The sequence below is a fragment of the Chiroxiphia lanceolata genome, chromosome W, assembly GCF_009829145.1.
Source record: "Chiroxiphia lanceolata isolate bChiLan1 chromosome W, bChiLan1.pri, whole genome shotgun sequence".
Taxonomy (NCBI): Eukaryota; Metazoa; Chordata; class Aves; order Passeriformes; family Pipridae; genus Chiroxiphia; species Chiroxiphia lanceolata.
This window is the reverse complement of record NC_045670.1, coordinates 12,356,374-12,373,890: the sequence shown is the minus strand read 5'-3', so window position 1 is coordinate 12,373,890 and position 17,517 is coordinate 12,356,374. Positions and strand designations below refer to the sequence as shown.

At 42.6% G+C, this 17,517-nt stretch overlaps 2 protein-coding genes across 2 annotated transcripts in view; one reads left to right on the top strand and one right to left on the bottom strand.

Moving 5' to 3' along the window:
• Positions 1–17,517, top strand: part of LOC116780036 (syncytin-A-like) — a 1,173,168-nt gene that overhangs the window by 535,084 nt on the left and 620,567 nt on the right. The window lies entirely within an intron of this gene.
• The window catches only part of LOC116780028 (zinc finger RNA-binding protein-like), a 57,209-nt gene that overhangs the window by 16,663 nt on the left and 23,029 nt on the right, over positions 1–17,517 (bottom strand). Inside the window, exons 9-15 of the mRNA XM_032674530.1 lie at positions 17,128–17,321; positions 15,698–15,817; positions 7,110–7,255; positions 6,701–6,863; positions 4,272–4,477; positions 3,877–4,027; positions 2,295–2,436 (exon numbers count right to left, since the gene is read on the bottom strand). Of these exons, the coding sequence (XP_032530421.1) occupies positions 2,295–2,436; positions 3,877–4,027; positions 4,272–4,477; positions 6,701–6,863; positions 7,110–7,255; positions 15,698–15,817; positions 17,128–17,321 (1,122 nt within the window). The remainder of the gene's footprint in view (positions 1–2,294; positions 2,437–3,876; positions 4,028–4,271; positions 4,478–6,700; positions 6,864–7,109; positions 7,256–15,697; positions 15,818–17,127; positions 17,322–17,517) is intronic.

The following is a 17,517-nucleotide window of genomic DNA, read 5'->3' as shown; positions in this document are numbered from 1 at the left end:
TCAAAAGCGAATGTTATATACTGCTCAGTGTCTTAGAAGAGAAATCTAACTGGATTTTGCTTATCTAGAGGCAGTACTCCAGCAGTGAATAAACTGACAATGATCATTTTAACTCAAGTATGGGTCAGACAAAAGTACAGGTTTGTTTCCTTTAGGTAGCATAAATTACGGGATTGATCATAGTAATTTGAAATTTGTTTTCTTTTTAGTCTGCATCATAGAGTTTTAGGCCAGAAAACAGAAATTTAGTATTGTGGTAGGATCAATATTGCACTTTTTCACAGTATGTTAATAAACAAACATGGTGTTTAATTTCATTTAATGCTTAACATAATTTAATAATCAAATATTTTAAAGTATTCTTTATGAAATTAAATAATACATGAAGTCTGATTCAGCATAGACAAATTAAGAGTCATGTTACGCTTAGATTTTCAAAAAACAAGTAGAATTGGTTGACTGTGACAGTACATGTACAAAGACTTTATAGTTAGGAATAATACGTACAACTCAAAAATCATGTACAAAGCACTCTTTAAGACTCTTCAAGACTCTTCAGAAGTCATCCAAACTAGAGAATATATCTTGATATTTTTCTTTCTGATTATGTAAGATGACTTGGTTAACACAGCTTGCTTACAATGCACTAATGCTACAGAACATTTACTAATGCAATTTAAAAATTTCAAGTAATTTAGAGGACATGTAATGATGAGATGAAATAAAAAACTCTCTGTGGCTTATACAAATACAAGCACATATATGTATACACACATAATTTTTTTCAACCTGCATAGGAGAAATGTTAAGATAGTCTCAGATTTCCTATCCGTAGATTCACTGTCAAACACTAGAACCCTGTTTGTCACGATCTTTGTCAACTATGAAAATGCAGGATTAAAAGGAAACAAAAGTTAATTTTATCTGACCCGTAAACAAAAAGAACCAATGTACTGCAGACATTAATCATGCTTGTTGGCTTAAAAAGCTTTTAGAGTTTTGAAAGCATTACAAAACAGACCTTAAAGCAACATTGCTGGCACCAGAGAAACTGTTAACTTCAGAAGCATAATTTTATTTACAAACTCCACTTTCTGCTACAGCTGAAATGACAAAGCCATTTTTTATTTTACAAGTCTGAGTTTGCCAGTTGGATAGAAGACTGATGCAATATCAGGAGCCTAAATATACTCAAAAATCACTCCAGACCAAAAAGTAACCTCAGAGAGCTGGAAAAAAAATTACATCTTTTAAAGTTATAAGCACTGTTACCATCAAAAGTAGTGTTGCTATTTGGAATGTGTAAATGATGGTGTCCTGGTTAGAACAGCTGGGACCGATTCATCACTGAATGGGTATAGCCCAAACTGTGTATTCTATAGCCCTCCATGCCATTTCCCAGAAACTGTTGTCAGTAGAGGCCTGTGAGGTGGGGGGGGGGGGGGGGGGGGGAATGTTCCTGAGCACCCTCATACCCTTTTATGGAATTCCCCGCTCTGAGGGGAGGACTGAACATTCCTACCTGAACTGGAGAGTATATAAACCTGGAGTTTCGGAACCTTTTTTTCCACTCCTGGGATCCAGAGGAGGACTGCAGCTCATCGCTCTCAACCAGACTGCAGTTCACCACCACCCTCGGCCGGACTACAATTACCACTTTTGGCTGGACTGCAGCAGCTCTCCCACCAGCAGGTTTTTCCCCTCTCCCTTTGCTTTGGACTCAAGGGGGGGCCCAGGTAGCACCGCTTTGTTTGTGCCCCGGGGTGCTGGGTTGTACATTTGGGCTTTGTGGGTTAGTGCCTGTTGCTTGTCTGTGTGGTTGTACTTATTGTATTATTTTATTAAATTGTTATTCTGACTTGTAATCTCTCTTTGAGTTGACTCGGTTTCCTCTGCTGGTTAACTTTCAAACCAGCACAGATGGTAATACTGATCCAGCTAAAATCTGAAAACATGATTTTTCTAGAACCATACAATCTTTCCTTTAGGGCAAGACTGCACTAGAAAGCCAGTTTATAGTCACTTGCTATAAAATACTTAACTTTCCATAGAATTGTATTAGAGGGAAAAAAAAAATCAAGTTTGTATCTTTTCCAGAAAGCTGAGTTTGGAATTTAAGCTAGAATTTTGAAAAATTAAATGCACCATATAAGTATTTTTTATAACTAATTTTTCTCTACTGAGACTGCTTGTTTTGATCAAATACATTAGTTATGTCAGCATGTTGCCCTCTAGGACCTTAATGTCATCTTAAGTAGAATAGATAGAAGTAACATCTTGAACAACTTCCCAACCTCCATCCCTCATGTTCTCCTCCCGAATGACTGGAGATGTCAGTGTGATAGTAACTTGCATTTTGGGTTCCACACATGAATTCAAAATTATTGCGGCTTCTGGGACTGCACACTTGATATCATATTTCTCGGGACTTATTACCTAAATATCAAGAAACAGAAATTTCTATTAGTATGTGGCCAAGCAAGGGGAAGAAAATGTATTTCAACATAGTCTTCGTTAACAGAAAGACAGAAACACAATATAATTATATGAAGCAGATACCTCTGTATTCAAAGAAACAACATTATACACAATTAAGATATATATATATGCATATGGATTTGCATACTGTTTCCAAATCATTAATGAAAACACACAGCAGTTGCCAAGTATGCAAAAGAAAAAAAGCAAACCTACCCATAAGTGAAATTCAAATACTAAGTAAATTACATAACAGCGTTTGAGATAAAGAAAAGCCTTAGTGCCACTTCAAATGCCAGTTCGATATTTTTCTCATCGGAACATAGGAGCTTTTAAAAAGCACAAAGATGCAGTGGTAGTTCTTCAAGCTCACAGTTACAGGATGGGTACTGCAAGTCACATTCTATACTTGGCTATCACAACATCCTCTGATGAGAACAAAGGGTAAGATTAACACCAGGGGGAAAAAAAGTAAGAGTAACAAGGTGGTTACTCAGAACTGCTTCTTGCAACTAGATTTAATAACTCTAAACACCCCCAAAATAAAGCTGTAGGCACCTCTATCACCTTCCACAAACTAGAGGGACAAGTGAATTCTCCACAAAGCCAGACCAAAATGTGCAGTTTTCAAGTTTTCTTCTGTTCTGTTATTTCAAACAAGAGCAAACCCAAGATTATTTTTCTAATTAATCTGATCCTGCTAATGTCTCTACCATGCCCCTGATTCTGTCAAGCATTTTACCAGACTGCATTGAAATACTAATGTTGTGACAAGCATTCTATAATAATGGTGGACAGGCTTTGTTCAGTAGAGAACACTGAAGTTAAAAACTTTATTCTGTATTTTCATTTCTTATAGAAATACAGTAAATGGTTTATATGAATTTTGCTGAATGGTTGAAGACTGTGTGTATTCTTTTTTTAGTGCCAAATGAAAAAAACACACATAAGACATAGTTAAATAATTGTGGGACTACAAAGCATTGACACATACAAACTGGAAACAAGACAAATACAAACAGACTGGCATTAATGGAGAACTTTGACCTTCAGGTAGTGCAAGCTTCCTGCAACACTGCACAAATTACCTCTATTGCTGCTGGTAACTGGATAATAGTCTTTCTTCTGCTCATTTCTATTTCCCAGTTAAATGAAATCTATTAATGATTGACACTACACCACTAGCATAAGCACCTAGGCACTTGTATGGACACAATATACAAAAAGCCAAACATGCAGCATAGTCCCTGAATTCAGACAGAAACGCTCAGAAATTGAAAAAAACTGAACCTGAGCTATGAAATGCAGCATGGTCAGTCCTACAGATATTTGACTCGAGGACAGACTTTTACAGTATCTTTACCAAAATTCAAATCCAAAAATCTAAATACTACTTACTGCAAGTTGTTTGGGAAGATTTTCAGCAATACAACTGAGTAACATCTTTGAAGGCTTCTCAGCACATAACAAAACAAGACTGACGTTTCGGTCTCCACGGAGTAACAAACCTTTAGCCAAAACACCCACCCGTAAAACTCCTTTCAAAGCTCTGTGAATTACAGTTAAAAGTTGCATTTAAAATAATATAAAAATCATAAAACTAAACCTGGAGATAGAAAAATTAAATAAAATAGGAGTATTCCTTATACTCTTGAGGTCACAGTGACATATGTAATATCAAAACCCAAAAGGAACAGAATTCCTGAAAGCACTGATAACAGTACAAGGAAAAACATAAAATTACTTCAGAAACAAGTCATAAAATTCTTAACAAATAATAAGGAAAAAAATACCTGTCTTTACTGCCATCTTTTTTGTCATCTCCCTCTTTGCTCTTGCTTTTTTCATGGTCAGTCATATTGTCAGAAACAAGTTTCAAAGCACGCTCAGTAATAGAAACAATTTTTTGGACTGCTTGAAGTTCCTCCTCTGTTGGATATATAGCTGCATGTTTGGTCATCACATAGCGGTCATCAGAGGAGTCAGGGCGGCGAAGAGGCTAAACAGATGAAAAAGTACATTTCTGAAATTTGGGTACACAACAGGTAAAGGAAGTTGATTCTCCCCCTCTACTCTGCTCTCATGAGACCCCCACCTGGAGTACTGCGTCCAGTTCTGGGGACCCCAACATAAGAAGGATGTGGACCTGTTGGAGTGAGTCCAGAGGAGGGGCAGGGAGATGATCAGAGGGCTGGAGCACCTCTCCTATGAAGACAGGCTGAAAGAGTTGGGGCTGTTCAGCCTGGTGAAGAAAAGGCTCCAGGGAGACCTTATAACACCTTCCAGTACCTAAAGGGGTCCTACAAGAAGTCTGGAGATGGACTTTTTACAAGGGCATGTAGAGATAGGACAAGGGTTTTAAACTGAAAATGGGTAGGTTTAGATTAGATATTAGGAATAAATTCTTTACTGTGAAGGTGGTGAGGTACTAGAACAGGTTGCCCAGAGAAGTTGTGGATGCCCCATCCCTGGAAGTGTTCACGGCCAGGTTGGAGAGGGCTTGGAGTAAGCTAGTCTAGTGGAAGGTGTCCCTGCCCATGGCAGGGGGGTTGGAATAATCGTTAAGGTCCCTTCCAACGCAAACTATTCTATGATATACTTCCAAATTCACAGGTGATGTGTGACCAAAAACCAAACGTGGCTAAACAACAGCATATTCAAACCTCAAATTATTGAGATGTAACAAAACATGAACTGGTGTCCTTAACAACTTACACTGATCACAATCTATCATATCTGAAAAAAAACTTGAAATGTATCAAAAATAAACAAATTGGGAAATCCCAGGATCAAAAGTACCTCCCCAACATAAATATCTATTGTCTTTTGCAAACTGGGAAATACTTGCATACTGCTGCAAAATAAATATCTATGATTGCTTTCATAGAATCATGGAAGAATTCAAATAGGAAGGGACCTCAGGAGGTCCTCTAGTCCAGCCTCCTGTGGAAACCATGGTCAGCTATAAGACTATATCATGTTGCTCAGAGCTTCATCCAGTCGGTTCTTGAAAACCGCCAAAGATGGAAGCTTCAAAACGTCTGTGTGGAGAAAAAAAGAAAAAAAAACCTGTATTCAGTTTGCACCTCTTTTGTTTTAGATTAAGCCGGTTGTATCTCGCCCCCTCACAACTGTAAAGAGCCTGGCTCCATTGTCTTTATAATGAACAGGTATTAGAAGTATTAGGCAGTTATTACATCCCACTGAAGCTCTCTCTTCTCCAGGCTGAACAGGCCCAGATCCCTCAAGTCTCTCCTCACAGGGCACACACTCCAGACCCCTGATCCCAGTAGCCCCACACTGAACCTGCTATAGTTTATCAGTATCTTTCTTGTACTGGAAAGCCCAAAACTGAATGCAGTACTGCAGTTTGGGTCTAATGAAAGCAGATCACTTCCCTTTATCTACTGATTATGCTCCTGTTAACATCACCCAGGATGTTGTTAGCCTTGTTTGCTGCCAGGGCACATGGTTGGCTCATGTTCGGCTTACTATCTGCCAAGAACCCCAGGTGCCTTTCAGCAGGGCTGCTACCCAGCCCCTCAGTGCAAGTGGTTATGCCTTCCCAAGTGCAGCATTAGGAATTTGTCCTTGCAAAATTCTATAAAGTTCCTGTTGGTCCATTCCTCCAGTCTGCCTAGGTCCTGTTGGATGGTAGCCCTGCCCTCAAAGGTTTAAGCTGTTCTCCCCATCCCAAACCAATTCAGTTTCATGTCAGCTGCAAACCTGATGAGTGTGCACTCACTCCATCACCTTTCAGATCATTGATAAGGTGTTAATGAGACAAATCCCAGTATAAACACACGCGTCACTGCACTTGTTACTGACCTCCAGGTAAAGTAAGGCCCACCACTAACCATTATCCTCTGGGACTGACGATCCAACCACTTTTTATCCATACATTTGTCCACAATTCGATAAATAAAAGTATAATGCAATTAAATAAATTAAGAAGTAGTACACAAATCCAGAGTGACTTGTATTTCAGAAGAAACAATATTTGTCTTGGAGGCATTCTTTCATCATATAAGTGGGCTTATTTCAGAAGACAGGTCCACCTACAGAGTTTAATTAGTATATAATTTTTTCTTCATTTTTCTCAATCCTTTAAGAAACACCGGAGACAACGGAAGTATCGCTGAACAATTTATAGTTCTTAACTGTGCCTCTTGGTAAGTATGATTTCTTTCCTTTTTTTCCCCCCTCAAGTTAAGAAACTCACAGCTGGTCCTTGGGGCTGAGGAGGCATTCCTGGTCTAACTCCCAGCATGCCTAGAGGTCCTGGAGGACCATGAGGATATCCTCCATCTGGTATTCTGCGGCGGTCATCCCACTGATGCTGCTCTTCCTCCATTCTCCTCCAGTACATGTCCTCTTCATATCGCCTGAAGAGCATCAGTGTTCTCTTTATATAGCAGTTAATACTTGCAACCATTCTAAATAAATTCTTGAATGTTCTCACTAACTCATTTCTAGTAATCAAAAACCCCAGAGGGATAATGACAGTTTAATTTAAAACAAGACAGTATAGAGTTCCCAAAACAAGTAATCAAAATAAGTAACTACAGAAGTAATTTTAGATAATCTGACTGCAGCTTTGTCTCATTCATTGATAAAACAGAATGCATTACCTCATTTCCATCCTCCAGCGTTCTTCCTCTTCTCGCCTTCTCCAGTATTCTTCTTTCTGTATCTGTTTCCTCATCTTCTCTTCTTGAATTTTTCTTGCTCGAATACTGGGCTTTACTTCTACTTGTAAATCTGGGTTTACTTTTTTCTAGTTCAGAAAAATAACAAGTGAAATGTTGGTTTACCTCTTGCCATCTCAAGGTTACGAAGTTCTTCTGACACATTTAGCACACACTACTGGTCTACAATAAAATCAGGGGGAGTAAAATGCAGTTTTAGAACTACACTGAATGAACAGCTGATGAAAAAAATCTGTGTACAGTATTACAAAGGAAAGAAATAGCAATGTATTACATATAGCATGAATTCCCTCTTCAGCTATATGAGAACAAAGCTTAAAATGAGAACAAAGGTTAAAATGTTACATGAAATACTAAGTAATTTGCTGTTCATTCTGTAGCAGGATGATTACTCTATATCCTGAAAAAAACCATGTCATCTTAACTACAATGTGCTTCCTGATGCCCTGTTCCTGAAGGGTCCCTCATACAGGAGCATAATCACGAGTCACTGAATACATTTCTCTGGCAATTTTTCCCTCTTCTTTCATCCCTTTCATGATCATGCAGGCCCATTTTATCTCCTGAGACCACAGTAGATTCTTCTTATATAATCTTACAATAACGAAAACGCACACCATGTGTCACTGTAGGTGTCTGTCCATTCACGACTAAAAAGTCTACAATACTTGTTTCTCAAATGTCTCCACAAGGGGTTTATGTGGTTTATCCTGTCAAAAATATCAAGCATTTGAAATTCATGGTAAACAACAAAGCACCTACTACTGCTTGCACGTCGTACAATATTTAAACGTTGCAAAGCAATGTTCAGAATGTTTAAAGAAACACCCAAACCAAAATGTGGTTTCACAATCTGCATTACAATGATGCCTCAGAGCTTTTCGGATTTTTTCACTATTGTAGAAGTAGTTGTGTAGTAAATGTAGATTTTGATGTAGCTGTATAATCCCTTACCCTTTAACATAGTAATTACCAATACCCAACCCTATTACCCCATTTCATATCAATCCCTCTAAATTCCATTAGCATGTTTAGTCTTCCTTTCAAGGTAGAATTGTAGAAAAACACCGTTGTTTAAGAACATCGTACCCTAGGCCTGGACCAGAAGATATCACACAGACAAAGCAACCTTCAAGCTCAGAACTTTGGAGTAGTTCCAAGGACTGTACGTGCTGTGAAGAAAATGAAGATGAGGAAGAAGGGGTCCCAAATGCCCCCAGACCCAATTCCCAAAGGGGTGTGTCGGGGGGCAGAACCGGGGGTGGATAGATCTGGGATTGGATGGACCTTATTATAAAATCATAGAACCACTGTCTGGGTGGGCATGTGTCATGTGTATTCCCCTGGGTCTGAGGCCTGATTAAAGGACCCGCTCCTTTTATCTTATACACTAAATTGGCCTGGAGACTTTTTCTCCCTAGTCTCTTTAGGCAATAAAATGGCACCCAAAAGGTGGAAATTGAAATCCAGCACCCTGGAAGCTGCTGGACCTGCGACTTCTTTGGATCGAGCCATTTCATCCTGCGAGACCTTTTCATCTGGCGCCACTTATTTGAAGGGTTCCCGCACTGATCCTGAGAAGCCCCAGCTCCTAACAATCCTGGGCACAGGTGAGATAAAAGAGTAGCTCTTTTAGGGTTAATTTTGCTAGCAACTGTAAATTGGGTTTTTCCTGGAAATTGGGGAATACGGTGGGCTGGGAAGTGAGACTTTGGGGCCCTGTGACGTTGCAAAAGTCGCTGTTTTCCCAGTCTGTAGACGAAAAGCATTTCGCCTGGATGGGCAGCTTGACTGGTCCAGGATGGTTAAGGGGGTGCAGGTGGAGGACCCCCCCCCCCCCACTGGTGTGGCTTCGGTAAAGGCAGGGCAGGGACAGCGGACAGTACCACTGTGGTTACTCAGGGGGCTTTGTATTGGCTTGATAGAGCCGGAAGGAAAAGGGACGCCTTTTCTGCATCAAATAGCCCACCCTCATTTGAAGTGGGTGGTGGTATGCAGAGAGAGAGCCTGTTTGGTAATCCTGAGGTCAGGGGTTCACATCCAGTGCTGGGGAGTTTCTTCCTGCCTGGTAGTTGCCATTATGGGTTGTGTTGAGTCCTGAGAGGAGGAGATTCCAAAAGGATCTCCTTTAGCCTTGGTTTTGCGGCACTGGAGGCATTTGACAGGTCCTGAAACATCTTTAAAGAGGCAGGAGTTATGCAGGTTGTCTATAAACATGTGGTCATTGCAGAGGTTGCATGAAGGGGAGACTTGGTCGAAGTTTGGCTCTTTTCAAATGAATACAGTGTTACAGCTTATGTCGATCCTCCATAAGGTGAAGTAGTGTATGCTGAATTGTTTCTGGTTTTTTTAAACCGTCCGGAATGGAAGAAGGAATATAAGTTAGAGAAAACCCCGGCAGCAGCGGAAGCCATGGGACCGGCGGGAACAGGGGCTGCCATGGGAGTTACCGTTGTGGGAGTGACAGTGGCGGGAGCTGCTGCTACAGGACAGGTGGGGACAGGAGTGGCAGCTACTGGAGCAGCGGCGGCGGGAGCTGCCTCTATGGGACAAGCAGGGACTGGATACCCTGTGGACACCGCGGTAGGAGCCACAACCGCGGGTCCTGGGGGAAGTAGTGCTGGAGCAGGGGCTGCTGAGGGTCTGGCGGACTGGACAGGGACCGTGGCAGGCGCAGAACACTCTGCAGCTGCGAGCGGCATGGACACGGTTCGCCCCGTGTCTGAATGCTCCATGGCTACAAGCAGTGCCAACTCGGTTGCCCACGATACCTCGGCAGCTACGGGTAAAGTGACTGCTGCTACAGGAGGAGGATCAGAGGCGGCGCCTAAAGGTGCTGTCGATTGACACCGGTGCTTCTGGCTACACCATTAAGGGCAGAGTCAGAGCCGCCTCTTCCCCATTCCACCAACTCCCAGTCCTGTACGGACCTTACCCCCCCCTCAGGGTACACTGGGGGCGGGGTCACTCCAACTGCTCCCCCCCCCATATGCAGGTTTTCCCATGGGGGGGGGGCATTTTCAGCTTTTGCCCCATATCATGAGGGAATGGGTTCCCTGAGGAGAAGCAAGTCACTCCTGGCCTCTTTGACCCTTCGAGCATGAAAATCAAAACTACAGATAGTGATCTCACTGACCCAGGTACAGAAGCCTCTGATGACGAATCAGACAACATCTCAGAGGAGGAAAGAGCTCCCGTAGTAAAACCAAAAACAAAAGGAAAAGTTTCTGCTGCAACTGCGAGGGGAAGGGGGAGAATGGTGCGTGAGGCTTTGTCAGACCCAAACCCGGTGGCTAGGAGAACGAGAACAAAAGGGAAAAATTGTCATAGACGCTCCCCTGAGACAGGCCATGGGTAATCAAGGACCAATTTTGATAAAAGTTCCTTTTTCTCTGCTTGAGTTACAACAATGGAAGGCCTCAGTTGGGGAATATAGAGAGAACCCAGAGAAGGTGGCTACTTATGTAGAAAGAGCAATAAGACAGGTGTTATAAATGCAATTGCCAGCATGATAAGGGGAATGATCGGTGTTCTTTCTGCAAAAATAAAGGGGACTGGAAAAGGGATTGTCCAGATCTGAAGAAAAGTGGAAACCCAGTCCCTCAACTGGCTGTGGACCAGGATGGACAGGGTGTCTGAAGAGGACTGGAGGATTCTTCCCCAGCAGAACCTCTGGTTGTAGCTAAGCTGGGGGGAGTTGTTGAATTCTTGGTTGATACAGGCACATCATATTCTGTGTTAAATACTTTGGGAAGGAAACTGAGTCATGATACTGTAACGGTGGTTGGTGCTATAGGGGTAAGCGAAACAAGGCCTTTCTTTAAACCTTTGAGATTTAAATTGGGAAAGCACTGGGTAACTCATCAATTCCTCTATATGCCAAACTCTCCTAAGTCTTTACTGGGTAGAGATCTATTGGAGAAATTAGAAGCCAAAATTAAATTTTGCAAGGGGGGGGGAATAAAAGTCATAATTCCTGACACTAAATATATCGAGGCAGCTACCTTTTTCATACAGGAGAACCACGGAGAGATCTCTGCAGAGGTTGAGAATGCTGTCACCCCTATAGTGTGGGCTAGCGATTGTCCTGGGAGGTCCAAGCAAGCAGAACCTGTAAGCATCACACTCAAACCAGGAGCAACACTGGTAAGAAAAACAATACCCTTTGAAGCTAGAAAGTTGTAAAGGATTAGGACCCCTAATTGAAAAGTTTCTTAAATTTGGGTTATTGGTAGAATGTGAATCTAAATACAATACCCCCATCCTACTGGTAAAAAAGGCTGATGGCAAGAGCTATTGATTGGTGCAGGATCTAAGGGCAATTGACAAAATAACAGAGGATATACACCCAATAGTGGCCAACCCTTATACCTTATTGACCACATTAACAGAGGATTTAGGGTGGTTTACTGTGCTTGATCTCAAGGATGCCTTCTTCTGCATTCCCGTGCATAAAGACAGGCAAGAGTTTTTTGCTTTTGAATGGGAAAATCCTGAGACAGAGAGAAGAACTCAACTCACCTGGGTGGTTCTACCCCAGGGCTACAAGAACAGTCTGACTATATTCAGAAACCAACTGGCAAAAAAACTGGAGGACTGGAGAAGGCAGCAGCCAGAAGGAGTTGTCCTGCAGTATGTGGATGATGTACTAATTGCTGCCAAAAATCAGGATGAGTGCATCCAGCTCACTGTAAGTCTTTTAAACTTTTTGGGACTAAGTGGGTCTAGAGTCTCAAAAGAAAAGGCACAGATTGCAAAGGAAATAGTCATCTATTTGGGGTTTGAGATCTATCATGGACATCGACGACTCAGCACAGACCAGAAGGAAGCCATCTGTTGTCTTCTAGAGCCCTACACCATATGAGAAAAACAGGCTTTCCTAGGAAGGGTAGGATGGTGTCACCTGTGGATACCTAACTATGGGTTACTAGTGAAACCCCTATATGGAGCACTAAAAGAGGCCAGGGAAGGAGCCATGACATGGACAGATGAAACCAGGGTCGCATTTAAACAGTTGAAACAATCTTTAATGTCAGTTCCAGCATTGGGACCACCAGACTTAACTAAGCCTTTTGAACTGTTCACATATGAGCAACTGAATTTTGCTCTGGGGGTACTGTCACAGACCCTGGGAAACCAGCGAAGGGCTGTGGTCTACTTCTCCAAACAGTTAGACAGTGTTAGCAAAGGATGGCCCAGGTGTTTGAGAGCTGTAGCAGCAACTCTTATCCTGATCCAGGACGCCTGAAAATTCACCCTTGGGCAGCGCATTGTCGTGTACGTACCCCATGCAGTCCAAGTTGTGCTTGAGTAAAAGGGGGGTCACTGGTTGTCCCCTAGCAGAATGCTTAAATATCAAGTTGTGTTGTTGGAACAGGATGATGTTACCCTGAAAACAACATCTACTGTTAATCCTGCTATGTTTCTGTCCTCAACACTGACAGCGTGCCCGAGCATGACTGCAGACCATCGGGGAGGTCTATTCCAGCAGACCAGACCCGAAGGACATGCCTCTGGAAAACCCAGATTGGGAACTGTACATGGATGGAAGCAGTTTCATGTGGGATGGTAAGCGAATGACAGGGTACGCAGTGACAACCAAGGATGAGGTAATTGAGGCGAAGGTCTTGCCTGCAGATGTATCATCCCAAAAAGCAGAACTGATTGCACTGACGAGCTCTAGAACTTAGTGAAGGAAAGAAGGTAAATATCTGGACTGATTCTAAATATGCATGCCCATGGAGTCATCTGGAAAGAGAGAGGGTTGCTAACTGCCCAAGGCAGTGGGAACAAACATGCAGACCAAATCCATGCACTCCTGGAGAGTATTTGGAAGCCTGAGGAAGTGTCTATCATGCATTGCAGAGCTCATCGAAAGGGGAAAACAACTCCCAAATTGGGAAATCATTTTGCCAACCAGGCAGCAAAAGGGGCTGCAGAAAAAGGTATCCTAGCAGTAACACCACAGAAGGAAATCGATCTGACAGGGTTCACCCCAAAATATGATGAGAAAGACCACCAGTTAATTAAGTCCCTTAAAGCTGAAATCAAGGAAAGTGGATGGGCTGTTACACCTACAGGATAGGTTGTGATCACACCCCAACTCCTCAGGGAGATAGCTCTGCAGGAGCATGAGGCTACCCACTAGGGAACAGAAAATCTTTTAAAACATTTGAAGAAGGTAGTAATAGGGGCAGGTATGATGGGAGTCATGCAATCCATTGTAAGTAAATGTGAAATCTGCAGGCAAAATAATCCTGATACAAGCAAGAGAGTGGTGCTAGGGGTAACAAAGGTCAGGGACCTTCCCAGAGATTATTGGCAAATAGATTTTGCTGAGTTACCACCCAGGGAGGGATACAAGTACATACTAGTACTGGTTGACACCTTCAGTGGATGGCCTGAAGCACTAACACAGCAAGGGAAGTGGTAAAAGCTTTGCTCAACCATATAATTCCAAGATTTGGGGTTTGTCTAGGAATGTCATCAGATAGAGGGACACACTTTATTGCAACAGTAGTGAAGAAGGTTTGTCTCATCCTGGGAATTGTTTGGGACTTGCATACTCCCTACACACCTTAGGCAAGGGGCAAAGTATGAAAATTTGTCAGGAAACATCCATGTCATGGGTTCAGGCTTTGCCTCTAGCTCTGCTGAGAATTCGCATACAACCAAGGGAGAGATAACATAAGTCCCTATGAAATATTATATGGGAGACTATATCAAGCTCTGCATATTCGAGAGAACATTCACATGAGGGGGAAAATTGATTTACAAAAGTATTTAATGGTTCTAGGTTCTACTTTACAGAAACTCCAGAGATTCATTGAGTTATCCAGACCCATAGGATTGGACACTCATGCTCATCAATTCCAGCCTGGAGACTGGGTCTACGTTAAATGGTGGGACAGTGACCCTCTGCGAGCTAAGTGGAGAGGACCATTCCAAGTCCTGCTGACCTCCCTCACTGCAGTCAAAGTTGCTGGCAAAGGACCCTGGTTTCATTACTCCAGAGTTAAGAAAGCTTCTGTTCCTGGAACAACTAGCAAATCAGAGCCTGACACCGATGAAGAGGATGTGACTTAAACTGTTTCTTCCATACTTATTATCTGTACAGTCGGTAACTATGGATTGGGTTTAGAACCAAAATTTGCATTTGTCTTTTATAAAATGTATCTAATATTTTATCTTATCTTATACATTAAATTGGTCTGGAGTCTTTTTCTCTGCAGTCTCTTTAGGCAATACAACTTTAAAGACTATACTCCCTAAGAAATATATTTCTCTAGCTTTTTTAATACACTGTTTACTCATAGCACCTACTTCTGACTAGTCTTTAAATGTAAGAACACGTGTAGCAGGTTGACCCTGGCTGGATGCCAGGTACTCACTAAAGCCGCTCTCTCACTCCCCTCTGCAACTGGACAGAGGAGAGAAAATACAACAAAGGATTCATGAGTTAAGAGCTGGGAGAGGTCACTTACTGATTACCATCATGGGCAAAACAGACTCGAAGTGGGGATATTAATTAAATTTATTACTAACAGGATCAGAGCAGGAGAGTGAGAAATAAAACAGTCTTAAAAACACCTTCCCCCCACCCCTCCTTCCTTCCAAGTTCTACCTCCTCCCCCCCAGTGGTGCAGGGAGACAGGGAATGGGGGTTACAGTCAGTTGTTTCTGCTGCTGCTCAGGGAGAGGAGTCCTTTCCCTGCTTCCATGGGGTCCCTCCCACGGGAGACAGACCTTCAGGAACCTCTCCAGTGTGAGTCCATCCCATGGGAGACAGTTCTTCACAAAACTGTTGCCACATGAGTCACTTCTCCATGGGGTGCAGTCCTTCAGAAACAAGATGATCCAATGTGGGTCTCCCACAGGGCCACAAGTCCTACCAGGGAAACGTGCTCTAGTGTGGGCTCCTCTCTCTACAGGTTGCACGTCCCTGGCAGGACACTGCTCCAGCATGGGCCTCCCACGGGGTCACAGCCTCCTTCAGGCATCCACCCACTCTGGCGTGGGCTCCTCCACAGGCTGCAGGTGGATCTGCACCCCAGTGGTCCTCCATGGGTTGCAGGGGGACAGCCTGCTTCACCATGGTCTGCACCACGGGCTGCAGGGGAACCTCGGCTCCGGCACCTGTAGTACCTCCTCCCTATCCTTCTCCACTGACCTTAGTGTCTACATTGCTGTTCACATGTTCTCACTCCTCTCTGCCCTGGCTGCAATGTTCCTCTGCCCAACAACTTTTTTTTCCCTTCTTAAATATGTTATCACAGAAGCATTACTATCACTCCTAATTTGCTCTGCCTTGGCCAGTGGCGGGTCTGTTCTGGAGCCAGCTGACATTGGCTCTGTGGGACATGGGGGGAAGCTTCTAGCAGCTTCTAACAGAAGCCTCCCCTATAGCCCCGCCACCACCAAAGTCTGGTCCCAGAAACCCAGTACAACATGTAATCAGTCAGTTGACATCTGGTAGATTTTCATATAAAAGTATTAGCACTTCTACCAACCTTATACTGAAGTCTGTGCCGCCTCCCTTTTAAGTGCATCTCCTTGGCATTAGGATCATTAAAACTGCATTCACAAAGTTTACAGTGAAAGCGGATCACCTTTCCTTCATCATTTCTCACCTGGAAAATAAAAGTTATAACACCTTTACTTTTTTTTAAACAAAAGCTGATGTAAAAATTAATCTAATTCAGTGACACTGGATAATGTCTACCCATCTCAAAACATGCTTAAAAGTACACACAGTAACTGAAAAAAGGTAAAATAGAACTTTCAATTCTGATAGACGCACCATTGTGATCGGCAACAAAGTTCTTCCACAGCTTTAAACTTGACCCTGAACATAATGAGTTGAATAATTACAAATGATGAATAATTTACATCAGATTTCATCCACATATCTCATGCCACCAACATGAAGAATGCCCCACTGAGGTCAAAATAAACATGCACAATACAAAAACATAAACATAAGCTCAAGCCTTTGCAGGTTCAATGCCTTGTCCCTCTTATCTTCAAGAAGAACCCAGGGAATTACAGGCCAGTCAGCCTCACCTCAATCCCCAGGAAGGTGATGGAGCAACTAATTCTGGAAACCATTTCCAGGCACATTAAGGAGAAGAAAATCATCATCGGTAGTCAGCATGGCTTCACCAAAGGAAAGTCATGCTTGATCAACTTCTGCAGTGAAGTGACTGGCCTGGAAGATGAGTGGAAAGCAGTTGATATTGTCTACGTGGACTTCAGTAAGGTGTTTGACACAGTCTCACCATAATATCCTCATAGACAAAGCGTTGATGTATGGGCTGGATAAGCATACAGTGAGGTGGATTGAAAGTGGGCTGAATGGCAAGGGCCAGAGGGTAGTAATCAGTAGAATGAAATCTAGTTGGGAGTCCAGTATCTAGTAGTGTACCCCAGGGCTCAATGTTGGGTCGAGTTCTGTTTAACATCTTCATTAATGATCTGGATGACTGGGCAGAGTGTACCCTCAGTAAGTTTGCTGATGACACAAAACTGGAAGCAGTGGCTGATATGCCTCAGGGTTGTGCTGCCATCCTGAGAGATAGATCTCAACAGGCTGGGGGACCACCCAGCTGGAAAGCAGCTTGCCAGAAAAGGCCATGGGGGGTCCTGGTGAATGCCAAGCTGAACTTGAGCCAACAATGTGCCCTTGTAGCAAAGAAGGTGAATGGTATCCTGGACTGCATTAAACAATGTATTGCCAGCAGGTCGAGAGTTGATCCTTCCTCTCTAACCCAGCACTGGTGAGGCCACACCTGGAGTCTTGTGTCCAATTCTGGGCTCCCCAGTGCAAGAAAGACATGGACATACTGGAAAGAATTCAGTGAAAGGCCACAAAGATGATGAAGGAACTGGAGCCTCTCTACATATAAGAGTTAAAAAACAATCCGCATTTTCATATCAATACCTCCTCCACATAGTCATGGCCCACTGGTTGGACATCACTTTGCAAGGCAGCAAGAGTTGTAGGAGTCACTGGTTCAGCTGCCGTGTCTGGTTTTACTTCTTGTGTTTGTACTGTAGCAGCAGTTGTTGTTTTAATACTTTCAGTTGATTTCATTTCCTCCAGTTTACTTCCTGTTGTCTGAAGTTTATTACCACCTGCAAATCAAAAAAGTTAAATCACTAACTTTCATAAAATGCGAATATGATTACACACAATGTGCAAACTGAAGACTTTATTTGCAAGTATCAATGTTCTGGTCAAAGCATTATCAGTCTTTTAAAATGTATTAAACATTTTAAATACTATAAGTTTTTTAAAAAAGCTTAAGAAAAACTTATTTAAACATGTAGT